Source organism: Oryzias latipes, chromosome 10 (assembly GCF_053564925.1).
Source record: "Oryzias latipes strain Hd-rR chromosome 10, Olatipes_Hd-rR_3.1".
NCBI classification, from domain to species: Eukaryota; Metazoa; Chordata; class Actinopteri; order Beloniformes; family Adrianichthyidae; genus Oryzias; species Oryzias latipes.
Genome location: NC_136246.1, coordinates 30,924,916 through 30,945,613, shown reverse-complemented (window position 1 = coordinate 30,945,613; position 20,698 = coordinate 30,924,916). Strand labels below are relative to the sequence as shown.

At 38.0% G+C, this 20,698-nt stretch overlaps 2 protein-coding genes across 3 annotated transcripts; one reads left to right on the top strand and one right to left on the bottom strand.

Moving 5' to 3' along the window:
• Positions 1-1,852: 1,852 nt before the first annotated feature.
• On the bottom strand, positions 1,853-11,542 carry polr1d (RNA polymerase I and III subunit D). Its single transcript, XM_023959374.2, has 5 exons — positions 10,971-11,542; positions 8,726-8,823; positions 7,257-7,333; positions 5,204-5,286; positions 1,853-2,062 (listed from the first exon to the last, which is right to left on the bottom strand). Exons 1-5 carry the CDS (start codon positions 11,007-11,009, stop codon positions 2,015-2,017), a joined length of 345 nt encoding a protein of 114 aa, XP_023815142.1. The 5' UTR covers positions 11,010-11,542; the 3' UTR covers positions 1,853-2,014.
• Positions 7,063-19,657, top strand: sybl1 (synaptobrevin-like 1). Of its 2 annotated transcripts, none has more exons than XM_078954394.1 (8): positions 7,063-7,086; positions 12,088-12,268; positions 12,376-12,433; positions 12,559-12,696; positions 15,502-15,592; positions 18,400-18,467; positions 18,598-18,690; positions 18,777-19,657. In XM_078954394.1, the coding sequence occupies exons 2-8, from the start codon at positions 12,123-12,125 to the stop codon at positions 18,843-18,845; spliced, it is 663 nt and encodes a 220-aa protein (XP_078810520.1). In that variant the 5' UTR covers positions 7,063-7,086; positions 12,088-12,122; the 3' UTR covers positions 18,846-19,657. The 2 variants fall into 2 exon arrangements, with proteins under 2 accessions (XP_078810520.1, XP_004073632.1); XM_004073584.5 differs by lacking the exon at positions 7,063-7,086 and adding an exon at positions 11,491-11,692.
• The last annotated feature ends 1,041 nt before the right edge of the window (positions 19,658-20,698 follow it).

Below are 20,698 nucleotides of genomic sequence, written 5' to 3'. Positions count from 1 at the left end.
TCTAACGTTTTCTGGGGATTTATTTACATCACAGCCCACATCCCATTCTAATTTGGTCTTCAGCAATCATTTCGTTTAATGAGCCGACTGTTAGGAAAACCATGTAACCTTTTTTTTATTTTACGGTAATTGGAATGAGTTCCAGGCGCTGCCATGTCAACTTCTTTAGCCTACGAAAAGAGCGAGTTGCAATACTTCCCTCTTCTTATTCTCTCCCCAGAAACCCTTTGAATGCTCTTGCAAAATGTTTACCTGCAGGGGAGAGACTTGGGCATCTGTGTGCACCGAAATATTCTGCATGTGTGAGACAGCAGGTTTTAATGCACACCTTCACAGTCCCACTCCATCATCTTCTGATCTATTGCAAAAGCCATTATGCTGATCGGAATGGAGCGCAGCAGGGAGCTCGTGCCCCGTCCAGCGTATTATCTACGTCACAAATACAATCTTTGTCAAACTATGTTTTTTTCGTCTGCTCCTTACTCACTATTTGCACAAAGAAACACTCAAAAAATGCAATTTTAGGGTTAATTTCCTTTACCTAAGTCCCCCATCATCAAAAAATGCCACAAAAACGTGATATTTGCCCTTAAGCACCTGTATGTGACAACAGAGATGTGACAGTAAGAAGGGAACAACTTGAACTTTGTGGTGTTTGAACCTCAAACCACATACATAAAAATATTTTATTACATAAAAATAAACGAACAGCGGTTGCACACATTTGGTTAATTTGTCTTTAGTGGAAAAAATCGTTTATCCACCTTATTCATTTGTTTGTTTCTAAGTTTCCATCCCAGGTGAGCCCTCCATAGAAATCAGCAGAAGACATTGGGACATTCCACTAGGAAACTGGAGGGGTTGCCAACTCTCCTCACAGTCTTAATTTTTGCTTCTTGAAAGGAAATTATTTAGTTCACTTCTTTTTTTGAAGACTACTTTTATATTATATACATTTGTTTGTTTTCTGCTTTGCAATCATTGATTAACTAGTTGAAATGTTTGATTAGTTTGTTTTGCCAACCCTCATGTGTCCAGTATGGTTTGTCCCTGCCTATAAAGCTTCCCCAGTGTGTCAGGAGTCCGGTCAGGCCTGCTCAGTTTAGTCCCACTTCTTTGGTTCTTTTAGTTATTTTTTTTCTCTTGGGACCAAATTACTTTTTTTTTTTTTTTTTAAATATTCAGTTTATTGAAATGTAATCATTACAAAACTCTCGCAGACACAACCACACAATGCTGCAAGGCACAGCTCTTCACAAAAAACAAAACGTATACATATATAAAAATATAGAAATCTTTCAGCATTAATTAAATATCAAGGCAATCAACAATCTGGACCCTAGATCAGTAGCCATTCTGTAGCAGATTTACAAATGTCATCAATAAAAAGACGTCTGAATACATTTCAATGAGGATAAATCCAGTCTGACTTCGTTTTTAGAACACAGGAAATTCGGACGTTCTTTTTTCACATTTTTTGATGAATATATTTTCCCAAAATCAGTTAATAATTTTGTTGTCTCCCCCTTCTGTCCACTGACTAATTGTGAACCTTCACAGACCTCCTTCCTGGACGCCTCTCAGCCCCCAGACTTCACACCACATTCCTCGGATAACGAGGACGTTCCGTCTTCCAGTTTTCCTCCCTCGTCGGGTCCAGCCTCAAAAGACTGATGAGAGCATTGAACCACCTGACAGACGGACGGACGGACGATTTCGGGTTTTTGAGAGTCTTCAGAACGCTGTAACATTAGTGGATGAGAAAATAAAATCATCCGAACTGAGTCCAGCCGCTGAGTGAAGGCTGTTACATAATAACCTTATTGAACTAATCAATCAAGCAGCACAGGAGTTTCACACAATATACCTTTATTATACGTTATAGTTCAACTAAAACATAAACACAAATGATGGAAAAAGCTTTTTTTTCCTTCAACAAAATACTTATAATAAAAAAAACAAAATTAATCAATGTTTACAGTCTTTAGCTCCTCAGTCCTGATGGCGATGAAGGTCATTCCATCGGCTTCTCTTCTCTTTCTTTGTACTCATTAACTTTTGCCTACAACAAAAAAAAAAAAAGAATAGAAAGAAATGAAGCTCCAGACCAAAACTGTGACGTCACACCATGCAGGTTTTTTTTAAACATACCTAAATCTATTTAATCTATTTATCTTGTTTTGATTGTTTAAAATAAGCCAATTCCAATGTCTTTTTTTCTTTTTTTAAAGGATTAATATACTAATCCGAGTGGAAAATCCAGGACAAAAACAGTTCAGGCTTCCTCTGTTCCTGCAGTGACCAAAGGCGGCTGCTGCTGACAGCTGACACTGGAGGATGATTGATGACTTCTCCGGTACCAACCCGGTTCGCCAAACCTCAGAGCGGCTTTCCCATACAGGAATGAGCGTCCGAATGACTAAATCTGACAGCTGGACTGAGTGACATCTTCCTAGAGCCGAAAACGATGGAACTTAATGGTCTTGACGACATGAGGACGAAAATAAATCGAAATAAAGTCAAATCGGCAATTTTTTCTTCTTTTAATGCCGCCATGTTGGAGCCAGACGACGTCGGTAAGGAGCGACTGGACCGAGTCAGTCCAAATCAATGTTTCTATGGCAACCACTGCCACCAATCAGGGGTAGGTTTGGTGGAAGGCCACACCCCTGCCACTTGGTGGTTATTAAGTTTGATTATTAATTAATAACTTTATTAACAAATATTGCACATGCAAAATACCAAACACAAAACTCCTCATTGTGCAAAAGACAATTTTCACCTTCGCCAGGAAAATGAACAAAAATTAAAAATAAACCATAATAATAACAATGTAAAACAGCTTAAGCAAAAATAAAACAAAAATAATAAAGGCAAACATACAGAACCATTTCTTTCTGGAAAACATTAAATATTGTTTTTTTGTTAGCATGTTTACACTTGTGTATAAAGTATTTAGACATAATTAGAAGTAAACTAACTACATATATTTTCTCCGCATTGAGTCTCCCTTGTTTAAAATATCAAAAGATAAAATGAATTCTGTAGAACGTGAGGGGCCAGCAGGCTCCGCCTACTTTTGTTTGAAGCATGTGGTTGGCCAGTTAACTACAGAAAAAGATTATCAGGAAAATATTAGACGATTATGAAGAACATGTCAAAAGTGGAATGACTGAGTAACGGCTGTTTATTTCTTCACAGAACTCTATGGGCGGGTACTTCCTGTTTGGAACGCCAGGGGTGGGAGAGGTCACTCAGTCCAGCGCTCGTATGCAGTCAATGGTCCTGCTGCTCCTAAGGAGGTCGCGGTGTACGCCGGCACTCAAGTGGGCGCGTGTGGGGGAGGGAGCACGAGTGATGCTGCACGTGCGCGTGGCGGATCACGCTCTGTGGCCTCACTGAAGTTTGACCTACTTATATGCAGGTCTGGAGGGAGCCAACAAGCTCGCGGGACGGCGTGTGTGCGCGTCAGAAACTCCCTTACAGTCACATCTTTGTCACGTCTTTAGACAGTCTGTACATAAACGTTTACGTTTTTTTTTTTTTTACTGTGAAAGCTGAAATGTTTTAGCTTTGTCAAAACACAGGGTTGCTGGAGCCTATCCCCAGCTACTGTTGGTGCATGGTGTGGAAGACTTCTCGGCCAGTTCACAGCTCAACCTTCACTGCAGATGGGGGGGGGTGTAAAATCGCACCCGATCTGCAAAATGGAGCCCAACTCAAGCACTGTGTTTCTGAAGTCCAGTCACCCATCTAGTCCAGCAAAACAAAAGCGTGTGGATAAATATGAAACAACGAGCACAACAAGAATAGAGAAATGTCAGCAGGTTAGTGTGTGCATGAAGCAACAACTTGTTTATGCACCAGATGGACTAGATAAAAGTGTGCGTGCAGTCTAAAAAAACAAAAGAATGTGGTTATTTGTCACGCACGCGTCTGCAAACTCGAGGCAAGAATGCTCACATGACCGAGACAGGAAATGATCGTCCAACCTTTTAAGAGATATGCGTCAATATGAACAACACGGTTCATCGATACGTAGAGAAATCCTCTTGGAGTCACACAGACCTGACACTTCCTCCTCCAATAGTTTCACTTTACTCATTTCATTAGTTCTTCTTTTTTTCTAGCAAAGCTACTTTTATTTTGTCAACAAATATCGATCCCCCGAGTGATTTGGACTCAATACTACACTAAAAACTATCCAAAAAAATAAATGACTACATCTCCTGAAAGAGATTTTATTTACTTGAAAGCAAACTTTAAATCAAGTTTGCTTTCAAGCAAACTTGATTTAAGGATTTCTTGATTCTATTTCCAAACTACAGCTTAATTCTACAAAAAACTCATTTTTTTTCTGTTTTATGTATAATCATCCGTCTTCTACTTTCTAAGTTGAAACCGCCAAGCGAGCAGAGTTAAGAAAAAATGAAAAGTTTCTCTCCCCGGGAAAGATTAAACAGAAGAAGAGCCTCTCTCCCACTTCAAAATAAAAGAAATCTGCATTTAACAGACAGACAACTGGGGGTTTTTACTTCAAACATGGATAGATTGCGACGCACCAGCGACATGATTATCATCACCATACAGTTAGCAGTTTTAGTCACCCTTTTTTCTGTATTTATCCGTCACACGAGGCTGAAGTTGGCGTCTGATTTGCTTCCATTTGGACATTTGTGGGTGAAGGGAAAATCTAGATCACATTTGACTGATTCCAACATAAAATCTAAAGAACCAATGAAGCTGAAATCAGCTGCAGAGAAACCGGACTTCAGTCACCGATAATAAATCAGCAGTGTGGGAAACACGGTAAAGATGGTCTTCATCACAGAGGAGTGAAGATCACTGGTTATTCTTATTATTAAGGGTATAAATGAAAAACCCTGGCAGGTCTGCAGCATCATCATCCCTCAGCTTCAGCGGCCCGTGGGGACGGACTGCATTTTCCACGGCCTCTAATCATCACTTTAAATCCAACTTCAGACGAAGGGAAGAAAACGAATGTCTGGACTAGTTCCGGCTTTGACCCTTTCCAGGTTCATCCATTTCCAACCCCCCCTTCATTATTCTGGTCAGGCTTGTGCGGAGGCGGACCCGAAGCCCCAGGAACGGAGCCGCCGGCCTTCAAATTCCTCTTTTTTCCTTTCTTCTGCTTTAACTGAAGGGGGCAGACGGACACGAGGAAATGGCGGCGTGGCGGTACCTGGAAGGTGTTGAGGACGTGCTGACAGACTTGGTGAAGATCGCTCAGACCCTTCTGCAGCGGCTCCACGGCCGGAACTCCCCCTGACGGACAGCAGAGCACCGATTCAACAACAGAAGCAAAGCAGCACTCACATTTGAGCAGTCTGTTTGTTTGTTTTTGGATTCCTCCAGAGAGACTCAGGTTGATGAGCAAAAGGAGAGCAGAGAGTCGTCTGACCTTTAACCCCACAGACGACACGAGGAGGGCCGATAAACGCAGACAAGTCCGGCGTTCCAATAAGCTGCTCGGAGAACAAAAGCTGCGGTTTTGGGGTTGTTTTTTTTTGCACAGATGCTGTCATCATCCACCCATTAGGGGGTAAACCCACCGATGGCCTTCTTTAAGCGCAGACACTCAAACTGTCAGGAGGTCAACGTGACCCCAGAGGAAAACCTGCCATGTGCGGCACTAGTCAACGATTGGAGAGGAGGGACGAAGAGCAAAACAACTCATAAAAGTCAGAACTAGAAGTCTATTTGGAAGCCACGCATCTTTTGATATCGTTAAATATTCATTCAAGTTGTCATGAGATTGCTTTAGCGTGTGTGTAAACGGTAGCTTTTTACTGCGCAGCAGAACACATTATTACGTATTTATCTCTGATTTAGCTATTATTTTTTTTGCTTTGTTTCTTTTTTATCCAAATTTCTCTTTCATGCACCTGTAATAAAAGCCTTCCCAGCCGTCTTGTAACTACTCAAAAATTCGGTGTCGTTTTATAGACGTAAATTCTTAGAAATTCACGTCTGAGTCGTGGAAGTAACTGAGAGCTCTCTGTTTGCTCTCCCCCACTAGCTTACAGCCCCAGCAGTTCAGAGCCGGATGTCGGCTCAGACGAGGAAAACAAAGACGGACGTGGATCTAGTCGTCTATCAGTGGATTCTACGGAGCCCTGCAGGTGCCACTGGGTAGAAAGAAATCCGATTTATCCGATTTTTTTAAACCACTGGCACCAGAAGGGCTCCGTAGCAACAGGGAGCAGATTTTGTGCATCACAAATAAGCTCTTTTTCATTTTTTCATCTGCTCCTGATTCACGATTTAAATGAAGAAATACTCAGAAATGCAATTTTAGGCTTAATTGTCCTTATAAATGTCAGAGAAACGCCACAAGAACATGTTCTAAACCCCCAAAACAATATTTTTTTTTATTTAAGAGATAATTTTCCGAAAAGCCCAGACAGCTTAACTATCAGGGGCTTAAAGGGATCCATTGTTGTTTATTTAACTCTAATCACTTTAAAGCAGATATTTACATTTTTGTTTAAGTTTAATCAAAGTTACTCCGCCTTTTCTTACAGCAGTTTTTGTTTTTTTGCATTTTTGCACCTGATCCCGTCAGTTAAAGTCTTTTCTTTTCTTTTTTCTAGCTCATCCTCAACCCAGCCGTGAAGAAAAGGTCATCACCTCTGTGGTAGAAATCTCCCGGTGACGACACCCAAAAGTGCAGAAAGCTTCCAAACAACTCCTAAAATTAGCAGATGGACCCACAGTTGTTTGGTTTTTGTTGTTGTTGTTTTTTGATCTGCAACATTCTTAGGCTTCCCTGATCTGAACGTATTGCGCCAAACCAATAGCCGCTGGCTCTCCTCTATTGACTGACACGGGGATGACTTTCACGCAGCCTTTCCACGCCGTGGAGCCGTTAAAATAGAAGTGCGGTCTTGTGTCTGCAGCCGAGGGGGGAAGCCGGGTTTTTTTCCCCTGATGCCTGAGAGGTAAAATCGTGTTTTTGGCTGTGATGAGGCCGTGAGGAAGGGGCCTTGGCGCAGTCAAAAAACGCGGTTCAACAGCAGCCTCCCTCCTTTCATGTGACCGACCTGGCAAACGGCCACACAGATGGTGGGTTTTTTTTTTCCTTTGTGAACACGTGTGGCCAAAAATGCCGTTTACTAGAAGGGCTTTGCAATGCCGTCTTCCGGTCATGCTACACACATGTGCAGGTTAAAAAAAACAAATAAAAAAAAAAAACACACAGTTGACGAACGGAGACATAAATAAATCCGGATCACCTCTCGTCTGAATGCGAAAGTTGATCTTGCTCTCGGATGGATGGGTGATGGTGTAACCGCAGAAATCCACGTCGGGGCTGAGAAAAAGAGAAAAAAACAAGAACCTTTCTATGGAAGCCCTTCTGTAGCATAATTAACAATAATTATTACACTAAAAAGCTGCATTTGTTGACTCAAAATTAAGACACCGCTCGCTCTGTCACTTAATTAAAATGATAGAGAAAATAGTATTTGACATTTCATTTTCAAAAAGTTCTTTAGTAAATGTGTAGCAAAACTAAATAAAAAAATCTTGTTTGATTATTAAAAAATTAACAGAAATGCTTTTCATTTTTCTGCATCAAATGACTCAAAGATAAAACTAAAAATCATCCTCCATTATGCATTTTTCATTCTCCTCTCAAGTGACAGAATCCACTAAAAGATAGAAAATGCAACAATAAATTAGATACTCTAACATTTAAACAAAAAAACTTACTGCAACTTTTGTGTAAACAATCGAAGCGACCTAGAAACCTAGAAACCCTAATGGACAAATCTTTTTTTTTTTATACACAAAAATACCCACTTCCAATGAAAGAAACACATTTAAAAATAATATCTCAAATTTAACCTGTTGGAGATTTTTTACATCAAAGATTCACATTTTAATCGGAACCATGAATATTCTGTTCATCTGAAACAGAAACGTCAGAGCATCTCTTTATAGTTGCAACCAGATAAAAATATTTTAGACTCATATTCACAATTGGCTGTCACTCAAAGTTTTAAATATTCCCTTTTTTTCTTTACTTGATGTTCTTTTCTGTATGGAAAACCTGAACCCGGGAATTTCTGATGTCATCAATGTTGTTATTATTTTCATTCATTTATGTAAATGGAAAAAAACATGCCCTTTGTTTATTATTATTTTAAATATTTTTCTAAGTAAATGCATTCCAAACAAAATCAAAAAAACTACAGTAATTCATCAAAATGTATCAAAAATACTGTTATTTTAATTGTTTTTTTCTTGCCTTTGCCTAGTTGCTAAATCTTGTTTCTTTATAATGTTTGTTCACTCTAACTTAGTTTGTATATGAGCATTAAAAAATAAATAAATAAACAAAGACACACGAAGGGCTTATTACTATTATTGTTTGTTTTGTTTGAACAATTGTTTCTTTATTGTGCAACTGAATGTGAATTTCTGTAAATTGAAAAATGTGCAATAAAGTTTATTGAAAAAAAAGATTCTTAAGTGACAAAAGGCGGTTTGGCGGATACTTTTTCTTTTTAAATTTGAGTCAACAAATGCAGCCTTATTTTGAAAATGTCAAAGCATTTCTGGTTTTGACTTTTATTTTTAATTATGCTACAGAAATGCTTCCATACTTTCTTGCCTTACAGGGCTAAAAAATGAACTAAACGGAAACACGCGAGTGTTGTTGTTGTTTTGTGCGTTTGAAAGGATAGCAAAAAGCCCTCACTTCTTCATGATCATGTATCTGAGGGAATTGCCCAGCGTGTGATCCTCATCGTGCATCACAAACGTCACACAGTCCTCCTGGGCTCCATCAGCCTGGACCTTAAAGCCAAACAGACATTCAGTGCTTCCCAAACATGTGTCAAGGAAAAAGACAGGAATTTGTTGTTGTTTTTTATAGATTAACTAAGTAAATTTGTTTTCTCATCTTTAATTTTGACTCTTGAATCACCAGAAAAACAACAATAAAGTCACACATTGATTTTCTTTTTTAAGTTACTACTTTAATTTTAGACTTTCTTTTTTAGCAGATCAAATCAAACTTTACTTTAAAAAAAGTCTTCTTCTTCCACTTTCGGCTTCTCCCATCAGGGGTCGCCACAGCGAACTAGTCGCATGGTAAATTTGGCAATGTTTTACGCCGGATGCCCTTCCTGACGCAACCTTCTCTGACCGGGCTTGGAACCGGCAGAGGTAGAGAAGGGAACAGGGAGCAGCCTGGAGTCGAACCCGGGTTTCACGGACGGAAGGCGCCGCAAACCAGCACGAGCTAAACTGGCTCCCTTTACTTTAGAAAAAAAAAAAAGTATATATTTATATTAGAGGTCTGCACTGCAAACTATTTGATACTTGATGTAAAACCTTAGTTTTAATGTTTTTTCAAAGCTTTTCTCTCTTTCAGATTCAGCAAAGTCAAGAAGTTTTTTTGTTTCATTAAGAACTAGGATCAAGAAATAAAAATAATAATCATTAGAATGAGTCAAAATAATTTTGCTCCATACTTTTGACAACATAAAATCTTGATTTAAAACTAAAAAAAAAAACTTAAAATGCTTGATTTAAGAAAACTATGATGACATTTTATTTACCTTTTGCAATTGCTAATATTTGATTCAAGCACTGTCATGTTTGGTTCCACTTTAAGGATGTTATTTTAACGATCAATAAATGTTGAACTTATTTTCAAAGAACAAGTGCTAGTTTTAGATTTTAAGAGAATTTATTAAGAACTTCTGCTAAGATCGTATTTTTGTTCACATTCTCAAATGAGTTATTTCTCCTTTTTACACTCATCTTTTGACACTGTAATCAAAATGAACTATAATTTGGTTTGAACGACATTTAAATTTAAGTCATTTTATCTTTCCAGATTAAACAGCAGATTTTCTATTGTTTACATTTTCGGGGACTTCAGTGCCTCAAATATGGAAAGGGTCACTTAATTAGTTCTTTTGTTTTTTGTTCACTACTACTACCTTTTCTGCATTGAGAGGATCCATTGTGCTACAGGATGTCTTTTATTTTGAAAGGACGTCATGTGAACCTCTGTCAAAGGGTGTAAAATATTTTGTATTTAGAAAAAGAGGCTCATTTGTCCTTATGTTTTTTATTCATGCCCCGAAAAAATTCATTAGGGTTTAACACAACAGTAGAAATACCACAAATACACAAATCTGAGTCCTATTTTACTAAAAGGTGGAGTAGGACTTTGTGGCTCCTGTTGGGTTGTAGTCGGGATTTGTGGCTTTATTTTTGCTGGTGCTGTTCTTTTAGAGGTTTTTACCCTTGTTTTTGAGCTGTCGCTTATTATTATCATCCTTCTGTAGACCACTATAAGTGAATCTTGAAACATTTTAGTGGGTTTGTTGCTGAAAAAAATACAATTGAGAGCCATATTCCTCCTACAACAGTGTTTACATACATTAATTTGTACTCCATGAATATTGTTTCTCTGTTTTAGTGATCTTTGAGACTATGGACGTTTAACTTTTTTATTTTAATATAAATTACAAAAAACAAAAATCAGTTGTTTAGTAGGGACTTGTGGGACTATAATATATATATTTTTAACGTTTAAGTACATTTTAGTTCACAAATCTTAAGTAAACACTGCTTGTTTTAAAATACTGCCCCCTAGTGGGGATAAAAGACATCGCAGGATTTTGACCAAGTAAACAATGACATGTAGTAACACACTAAAATATAAGCTCAGTTTTATCAAATAAAACATGATTTTGGTTTCTTTTTAAGTAATATAAATTAACAAAAAATGTTTATATACGAGTAAAAGGGATTTTCTTATGAACAGACACTTCATCTTCCACGTGAAGTCTGCAGCCGGGCGGTGGAGAAAGCTAGCATTAGCTTCTTCGATGTGTTATTATATATTTCACCTACACAAACTTTAACCAATATACAGTTAAGTATCTAAATAACTGATCAAACAAAACGACATTTTCTTATTTTACCATTTCCAGTTTGGGTTTCTTCTCGCCATCCCCGGCCATGCTTTTCACGTCGCTCGCACTGCAAAGTATGAGCTTTGTGTTTCTTCCCCTTTATTTTTGACTTACAGGCTGAAAATGAAAGTGTCGCCATGCTGTTATTATTCATTAATAACTGAACCCGCTTGGTTGGACATTTATTCCGACTACAACCCTAAGAATAAATGTTTTATTTAGTCTGCCATAAAGAGATATGTCGATTTGAAGTGATGACACAAATAAATTTTGTTAAACATAGACATACAAAACATGCAATTAAGAAAAGATAAACGGATCGAACTTAAATTAGGTTGGTGATGAAGTACTACCTTTCACTGCGCTAAAAAGTAACATTCCTTAACATTTAATTTGCAAATGCATTCAATTTAGCGTGTAATCGTAGCCTTTAAGGCTAAACTGAGGGGAATTCCTAAACAGTTGCTCTTACGCATGAAAACATATGACGAAGACACATCGTCATTTGTAGTTTAGGGAAGTGTAGTTCAGAATGGTAGAAGAGCAGCATTCACTGTGAAAGAAATTGCAAAAAAGAACTACATTACCCAGCGTTGGTCAGTGTGTGCTTCCGGTCCAAAGGATCCGCAAAGCAGAAGTCACTCGAAAGGGATTAGCTAGCTTGCTAGCAGCTGACACATTATAAATGTGGGAAAATAATTAGCTCGTTTGAGTGGCGCTGACACGTTAAGGTATCGTTTTGTTTTGTTTTTTTGCAACAACGTTTAACTTACAAACAAAAACTTGAACTGACACTTTGATTAACATTTTGGTCTTTTCGTTGACGCCACCACTGTTCCGTGTTTATTTCAACATTACTTACTACGCTAGCTTGCTGCCGAATCAGTCTTTGTTTTTCCCAATGATTTATACCACAATAACACGCATAGGGATGTTGGGTGTAATCGTTTTTAGTATTTTTTTGTCTACAATACACAATTTTTTTCCTTTTCTTTCTAACTCATCTTAACGGAATTCCGGTGGGAGGGAGGGAAGGCGGGTGGGGGCATTTTTGTTTTACCTGAGCTCCACCTACCAAAAAACAACAACAACAAAAAGCTTATTCCTTTCCTTGTTTATTTGACAGAAAACTAACGTAGCGGAGAACCCAGCTGTGTTACCATGGCAATCCTGTTTGCTGTGGTGGCTCGTGGAACCACGATTTTGGCCAAACATGCTTGGTGCGGGGGCAACTTCCTGGAAGTCACAGAACAAATTTTAGCCAAAATCCCCTCAGAGAATAACAAACTGACCTACAGCCACGGCAGGTACGGTCCAGTTTGCTCCTTCATCTCAATAATTGTCATTATTTTGCCCACAATCAGGGCTAGTTTCTGGGAACGTGTAACTGATGGTGTTTCTATTTTGTTTTCAGTTACCTCTTTCATTACATCTGCCATGACAGAATCATATACTTGTGCATCACTGATGATGTGAGTATCTTTGGACTTTTTATTTTGTTTTGATGTTCAGCAATAGTTGGGAAGGATGTGACACTGGCACAAAGCTTTAAATACGTGTAGTTGCATTTATCGTGATTGAATGTTTTCTGTTAAAGGACTTTGAAAGATCTCGTGCATTTACCTTTCTTGGCGAAGTCAAGAAGCGCTTCCAGACGACGTATGGCTCCAGAGCTCAAACCGCCCTTCCCTACGCCATGAACAGTGAATTCTCCTCAACGCTGGCGGCTCAGATGGTGGGTTGAGCGTGACAGATTTCCTTAGAATGCCATATGACTTTTTTTAGAAGAAGAAAAAGACTTTTGCTTTAGTCATAACCAGAAAAGCAAACTTCTTCTATTTTTTTTCCTATTTCTTTTGGTTTTAGTTTCGTTTTTCCCCCAGAGTAGTTAAAAACGTCCTTTTTCTTTAAAAAAAACCCTTTTCATGTCAATTTCAGCTTTGTATAGTCAACATATTGACAAATGGGTTTCAACTTCCTTCTCTACAATCGTGGCATGTACAAAAAGATCAGCAGATGGTCACATGACCACTCTGGCATTTTAAGTACGTTTTAAAGTCAACCTTTGTCTGCTGCATTTGAATCTGTATCATTTGAATTATATCTGAACATTTTCCTGACCTGTGCAGCATAGAGATACAATTATCTGTCTTTATTAAGAATTTTCATGGAAGTGCTGTTTTAGGGATGTTTGGTATTTGAGGACAGACAAATATCTGAACCTCTAATGTATTATTAGCAAGGGTTTTCCAGTGTTAGTGTTAAAAAAAACATTGTCCTTTATTTTCCACCAAATATCGAAGTGATATGGTCGAAGGAGTAAAAAGTTTTTTTTTGTTTTTAAAGGAAAAATGAGTGCAGATTTTCAGTGTTCCTGTGGGGTGTAGGTACCATAACCATTCGGCCTGCAATAACCGTTCGGGGTCCTTCGAAGAGTGCTGACGTCACATTATGTGATTGGATGTCTGTTGGTCCGATCACGTGCAGTTTTTAAACTGTTGCAGTGAAATAGAAATGATGTTTTAGGTTGTTTTGCTCTTTGTTCATACACCACAAGTTATATCGTCATCGCAATATCAGATAGTGATTGGTCTGGATAAATTACGATACTAACATAGAAGAAGATATTATGCGGTCCGTTGTAAACATACAGAGCTCCGACACAGAGAAAGATTATCTTCTAAACGTGCTTTTGGTAATATTATGATTAGGCCTGCACAATATATCGCAAATTTATCGTTATCGCAATATCAAGCTGTGCAATATGCATATTGCAAAAGACGGCGAAGATCGCAATAAATGGTTACCTTAAGTATGCTAAAACAATCTGATGGCAGTATTTAACGAAGCAAAAATAATCCCTTTTATGTTTTTGACCAATCGGATGGAGCCCTTTTGTGTTAGATGTTCGTCTCCTATGTAGATGTTGGTCATTTGCAATGCAGTTTTTAAACTGTTGCAGTGAAATAGAAATGATGTTTTTGGTTGTTTTCCTACACCCCAAGTTACATCGTCACCGCAATATTAAGTTTTCCTCATGACATGTAGCCCTAAATATTATTATTATTAACTGCATTGCAGCTGAACAGACTGCGTTCTGAACTCTTCTCCGGACCGCACACTATAACAAAGCAGCTTCCCAGCCTGCGAACACGAAGCTACGAGACTCCAGCTGCTCTGCTCAGAGACACGGTTCACTCGTGTGGAGCAGCAGGTTCATTCTAACAGCCACAGATCTTTTTACAAAGTGGCTTGTGGCAAAATATCTCTGTAAATATTACAGAGAATAATCTCAGACACATCTTATGAGGGAAAAGAACATTAGGTTACAAAAGGAAACATGAAATGACAATATGTAGAGCCCGAGCAGATCTCAACGCTACGTAGTTTGTCCAAGTGGGGCTTCCGTAGTGTGACGTCATCCTCAGTCGAAAGGACCCCGAGCGGTTATTGCAGGCCGAATGGTTACGGTACCTACACGGGGTTATAAGAAGTCTTAAAAGCGTTTAATTTATGAATTTAGAAATAATATCTACATAAAATAAAAAAGTCTTAAAGTCTCACATCTGAGCCTTAAAATTGTGCTGTTTGAAACTTCTCCACATCATTAAAAATGGAACCAAGATTTGATCAAATAATGTAAATAAAGAGCGAAACTGTAGGTTCAAAAAAAGAAAGAGAAGCAGACTACAGCAGCACAGATGACAGGGAAAAAAGGCGACAGTTTTAATCATGGGGAAATGTAAATTTAACGTGGCATTGATGGAAAAAGGGCCTTATCGGTTCAAACTAAAGCCGCACAAATATGCAAAAGAAAAGAGGCAGGACTGCCATGCCAAAACTACAGAGCACTGCGTGTGTGTCAGAAAAAACGCCTGCAACGAAGAAATGCTTGGTTTTTCATTTTTAAGAATTTCAAACAGAGATATGAGTCACTTATGGGATCAAAAATGTTCAATTGGTTTTAAGAGACTGAAGCAACAGTCATGACTAAACATCACCAAACTGTCCTAATTCGACTATTTTGGGGGAAAAATCTATAAACAAAATATCAAATATGGTCATATTTACATTCATAAACTTCCTACAGATTTTACAAAGGGATTTTCTCCCAGAATCCTTGTTGTAGTTGGAGAGTAGGAGATGATTAATTATGACTGACCTCTCCTTAATCATAGGATATGGGGATTTTAAAAAGACGTCTCTGCATCTTACCTACTTCACTCTTATTACCCTAAAATGTTGAACTGAAAGGGTAATTGGGTTAGGGTTAGGGTAATTGTTTGGCTATTGACCTGCAGCTCACAGATTGCTTGTAGAAAAAAAAATGTGCATGAGCATTTCATTTCATCCGCAGACAGACCGTATCCACCTGTAATGGCAGTTGTAACCAAGGCTTCGGGCAACAGTTCTGTCAATTTTGAAGATTAAGGATCCCAGAAAATGTTTATCCTGCAGACGATTGGTTGTTTTGATCAGTAAAGCTCCCTGCCATCATGTCTAAATGTTATTCTATTTTTGTTGGTTTTTCTCTTTGCAGAAACACCAATCAGATCCTCGGGGGTCAGATCGTGTAACTGAGACTCAGATGCAAGTCGATGACCTGAAGGGCATTATGGTCCGCAACATCGGTAAACTGAACTTTTAAAATGAGACCTGGCCAACACAGAACTTTGACGTTAGTCACTCGTAGGGCTGCATGATATGAGGGAAAATTTGCGATTTTAGTCATCAGTACGACGATGACAAAATAACTTGTGAAATATGAACAACTAGCAAAACAACTAAATACATAATTTCCATTTCAACATAAATTAAACTACACTCCAAATGACCCCCGTCTACATAAGAGAGCTCCATCAGATTGGTCCAGTGCATAAAGGGATTGATTTGATTCGAAGGCCCAAAGTGCTTTACAGCAGTGTTTTTCAACCTTTTTTGAGCCACTGCACACTTTAACCTTGACAAAATTCCCGCAGCACACCAGCATCCAAAAATTAAAAAGAAAAAGCAGAAAATCATAGTCTGTATTGATGTACAGGCCCTCCACAATCTCACATGCATTTTTGATAATTGTGGCTGAAAAAGCTGGAAACTGCAGCTGTTTTTTCTAAAAGATGCAATAAAAGTTAAGTTGGAAGATTTAAAAACTGTTTGATTTGTGTTCGTTGTGGTTTCAAGACGTTTCACAACATTGTGCGCCGGCACTTTAACCCAATGCATCATGGGAGATGTAGTGCAAAAATCCGCCGAACGCAGAAAGACTCGCGTCTCCGAGCTTCATTGTTTTGTTCACTTGTTCCACGGTCTGATACCGGATTCTGTGGAAAGCTACACCGCTAAAGACGAGCTTTAGATGTTATTTTTGTTAGAACTGAGAGACTTTATGAGCAGAATTAGAACAAGGAAGTGAAGACTTTAACCACTTCTGATTGGTCAGACTGATGATGTATGATTAAGCCTCCAAGAATGATTGGTGGAGACAGTTAAAGGGGCGGGACTTTTGCTAATACAACTGTAGCTGCAGCTAAATCGCGATACCGTCATTCTTAACAAAATGTCTTTAATGGAATCAAATAAACACAAAGAAAAAAGTATTTTATGATCTTTCATATTCCTAACTACTCAGTGTTTTATCAGGGCCTGTTTGGATGAACAAAGAGCTGATATCCTGGAGATGGGAAATGTTTTTAGATCAGTGAATGAGGGCAATTTCCCACGGCACACCTGACCATCTCCCACCGCACAATAGTGTGCCGCGGCACACTGGTTGAAAAACACTGCTTTACACTCACAGTTCAGTTCACCCTTTCTCTGGCTTCACCAGAGGTTAGGTAAGGTTCAGGACACTTTAAGGCAGGAATCAAACCCAGCAATATTCCAATTAGAAGTCGACCGCCCTACTGCTGCACCAAGGCAGCCTAAATAAGATTGTTTTAGCACATTTAAGGTAACCATTTATATCCATTTTTGCAGACTTCTGCGAAAATGGATAACGCAAATGTATCGTTATCGCGATACATTTGCGTTTTGTTGTGCAGGCCTAATTACTCATTTAAAAAAGCAAAAACAGTTGCATCAATGTGTATTGTAAACAAAAGGCTCCAAGTTACAAATAAGCATTTTTGGCATCTCAACAGCTATGTCTTCCAATAAACCATGACTCGTTTACACAAGAAAATCTATAAACCCCTCTGTGAACTTGTTGGGATTTCATGTAAGAGCCTGTTTCTTTTTTTTTCTCACTAAATCCGTGGGACATGTGACTGAGCAGAAGGAATGCATATGAAATTCATGTGCATGATCCTGAGACCACGACTTCTTTATTCGAACCAGTTGTCTTTGTGATTCTCTTTCTCATTTTCAAACTTAAGGGGATGTTCTCTAAATCTGGGTCATGCATCCGCATACGATGCTGCATGAAACCAGCAAACCTGAATGTTTTTTTACAGACTGTTGACTGACGAACTATTGAGAGTTCTCAGGCTGTGCTGAAAAGGACATTTCCCCTTGAGGGATTAAGATGGTTAAAACAAAAAACAAGCATTTTCACAAACGGGACTTCTATCCGTGTCTTTGTCTGCTCCATAGTGTCTGGATCAGGTGAGTTTGGTTAAAACGAACACTGAACACTTGCATCTCATGATTCGGCTCATCAGCAGTGAGCAGTGGGGCAGATTTAGCTGTGTGACTCTACTGCCCCCCTGTGGTTTAGGTTGGCCTTAAAGTTCAAGAATCCCTGACATCAAGAAAAAGGGTTAATGAGAACAAAGTCACCACATGGAGACAGAAAAACTGGCTGTGAAAAAGGCGTACTTTTGAAAAATAACTACTGCGTGATTCCTAACTCTATAAAGCACACAGAAAAGTTCAACAGCGACCCCTTGTTTAAGTTACATTCCCGCCATGAGGGAAATCTGCTTTCTCAAAGCTGTTTAAAGGTTGTAAAACACCTTTAAACTTTTCTCAGACAGACATTAACATTTCTGTCTTGACTAAACTCTCACAGTTCAAACATTCCCAGAAAAATAAGTCCAGTTCTATGGAACGAAAACAAAGACGATTGAAGATCTATGTAGATTTGACTAACTGAACAGGAGACATGGCGCTGATTGATTGATTGATTGACAATGTCAAAAGCCAATCAGGAGGCAGAATACTAAAAAAAAAAAAAAAAAAATCATGCAAACTGCACTGATAAAAATCTGCTAGACGGTGAAAGATTAATAACTTGGGAGCACAGTACATCATGACCTCCACCTTATTGTTGTGCTCGGACAACACTTTCAAAATTGACCTCGAAATCTAATCTTCTGGTAGTTTCAGTTTGCAGATGAGGAACAATAAGCCTCAAATATGTTAAATCTGGTTACAATATGTCTAGGGTTAACAAAATGAGAAGTTCATACGTTTTACTATGTTCTTTTTTTTTTGACAGATTTGGTTGCGCAAAGAGGAGAAAAACTAGAGCTGCTGATTGACAAGACGGAAAATCTGGTGGATTCAGTAAGTTTGAATATTGTCAGTCATGCAACATTCAGCCCACTGGTTGTCTAATGTGCCGCAGCTCTCAGTTCAGACGGTAACGAGCTGAACTTGTCGAAGCACCGGCTAACGTTTAGTTTTGCTCCGCCAGTCCGTCACATTCAAGACCACGAGTCGAAACCTCACCAGGGCCATGTGTATGAAGAACCTCAAGCTGACGCTCCTCGTCGTGCTGGTGTGTTTTGTAAGTATGGAAACCTTCCTCTTGTTGTCTGACTGAAAACGTCTTCCTGCTTGGAGACCTGAACTCAGGTGGTGCGCTCTTTCCAGGTGATCCTTTACATCATCGTCTCTGCGGCTTGTGGAGGCCTCAACTGGCCCTCTTGTGTCAAGAAATGAGGACGAGAACATGTGGGCTCGGGGAGATAAAGGACGAGGGAGAGGTGCTTGATTTTGCCCCCGCTTGTAAATGGACAGCAGAAAAAGACCCCTGGCCTTCTACCACGGCTGGAAGACGTGATTCCTCGTGTCAAGATTCTGCACGTCTTTGCCTTCAGGACCAGAGTCCGTCTCGCCTCATTCACACTAAAGGACAGCAGCCATATGGCCTGAAATCTGTGGAAAATGGTCGTCTGATTGACTCATCCCTGCACTTGATTTTTGTTTTTTTGTTTTTTTCTTCAGATTGTGGTACCGTCCTGCACACGTCCAAGTAAAACTGCATCACTGGTTCTTGTCTATTGCTCTATTTTTTGAGGTCAGCATCCGCCTACAGCCCTTACAGTTGGTAGCATCACTTTTTGTCCTGCAGGAGGTGGACAGAACTCCTAATATAGTTGTGTGATTATTTTGATAAAACTATAGAGAGCACTGTAGTGTCCTCTATAATGGATGGTCTTGTAAAATATCCCAAAATGATCATACAAATAAATACTGTACATTGATTTATTTTACTCTGTTTCTTTTACTCTGATTTGTGCAAAAATGCAACCTCCTCTTTGCCTGTAGACTTTACAGAAAGCTTCCTTTTTTTTACCATTGGCTTCAGATGTTCAGTGTGCCGTTTTTTCTGTTAACACTATGCACTTTTTCAAAAACAACTGTACATAAAAACACTTCATGGCATCGTACCGCTAATGATCTTGTAATATTTAACTGTACATCGAGATTTACACAAATAAAATCGGAGAGTTTGGGATCTCGTCACAAAAGACTCAATGTTTTAAAAAAACTGTATAGTGCAGTCAAACAGAAAATAATATACTGAAAAAAATAACACGTTCCTCATTTCATTATTAGAAATTACAACAGAAATGTTTTGTTTAAATGTGGTTTACAATTAATAACCGGTAACCTAAAACTTAGTGTAATAAATAAAACATTTGTGTGTAGATGTTAAAGACCTTCAAATAAAACGCATTATTTATACAATTAGCTTTTTTAATAATAAGCACTTTTTTATAAACAGAGATTCAATTCTACCTAAAACAAATAATTAGAACAAATTAGTAGTTATTTTGGAAGAAAAAAACTTTATTTTAAACACATCTTTGAGATTCTATCTAAAACGTAAAATGAAAACAAATGTGTTGTTTTTATCATAAACTTTACAAAGTAAAAATTCAATTCTACTTAAAAAACATAATTAGGACTAATAACTGGTAGTAGTTTATAAAAATAAACTCAATTATACTCATAGATTCCATTCAACTAAAATGCATAATTAAAACAAAGAAGTTGGATTTTAAATAAACTTTATAAACATAATTTTATTCTATTTCAATCCTATTATTAAAACAGAAGTTATTTTAAACAAATTTTATTTTTTTTTTACAGAGATTTAACGCTCTTTAGAACAATTAGAACAAATTAGTAGTTTTAAAAAAATAAACTATTTTTAAACCTATTAGAGTTTCAGTTCTACTTAAAAATTGTTATTAAAACAAAGAAGTCATTAATTACAAATATACGTCAATTTTAAACATACTGGAGATTCAATTCTATTTGTAGAGGTTTTTTAAAAAGGTTGTTTATAAATGAAAACATTTTAGGTATTCAATTCTACTAAAAACGCATAGTTAAACAATTGATTTATCTTCAATTAACTATTTAAAAAACAAAATTGTAAATGCTAAAAATTGGACAAATCCAAATGTATTCAGAACCTATTTAGACTATTAAGTCAATGCAGAGCTATTACAAAAAGAACATTAATAACAATAAGCTACCAGCATTTATTTATTTATCTACTT

What these genes read in the sequence shown, in the direction of transcription:
- polr1d (XM_023959374.2), bottom strand. Translation starts at nt 11,009, where the DNA reads ATGGCCGGGGATGGCGAGAAGAAACCCAAACTGGAAATG. An exon ending in CTTTCGCATTCAGACGAGAG is followed by an intron (nt 5,287 to 7,256) that starts GTGATCCGGATT and finishes GCTGTCCGTCAG; the next exon opens with GGGGAGTTCCGGCCGTGGAG. An exon ending in ACGTCCTCAACACCTTCCAG is followed by an intron (nt 2,063 to 5,203) that starts GTACCGCCACGC and finishes TTTTTGTTGTAG; the next exon opens with GCAAAAGTTAATGAGTACAA.
- sybl1 (XM_078954394.1), top strand. Translation starts at nt 12,123, where the DNA reads ATGGCAATCCTGTTTGCTGTGGTGGCTCGTGGAACCACGATTTTGGCC. An exon ending in CAACGCTGGCGGCTCAGATG is followed by an intron (nt 12,697 to 15,501) that starts GTGGGTTGAGCG and finishes TTCTCTTTGCAG; the next exon opens with AAACACCAATCAGATCCTCG. An exon ending in CATTATGGTCCGCAACATCG is followed by an intron (nt 15,593 to 18,399) that starts GTAAACTGAACT and finishes TTTTTTTGACAG; the next exon opens with ATTTGGTTGCGCAAAGAGGA.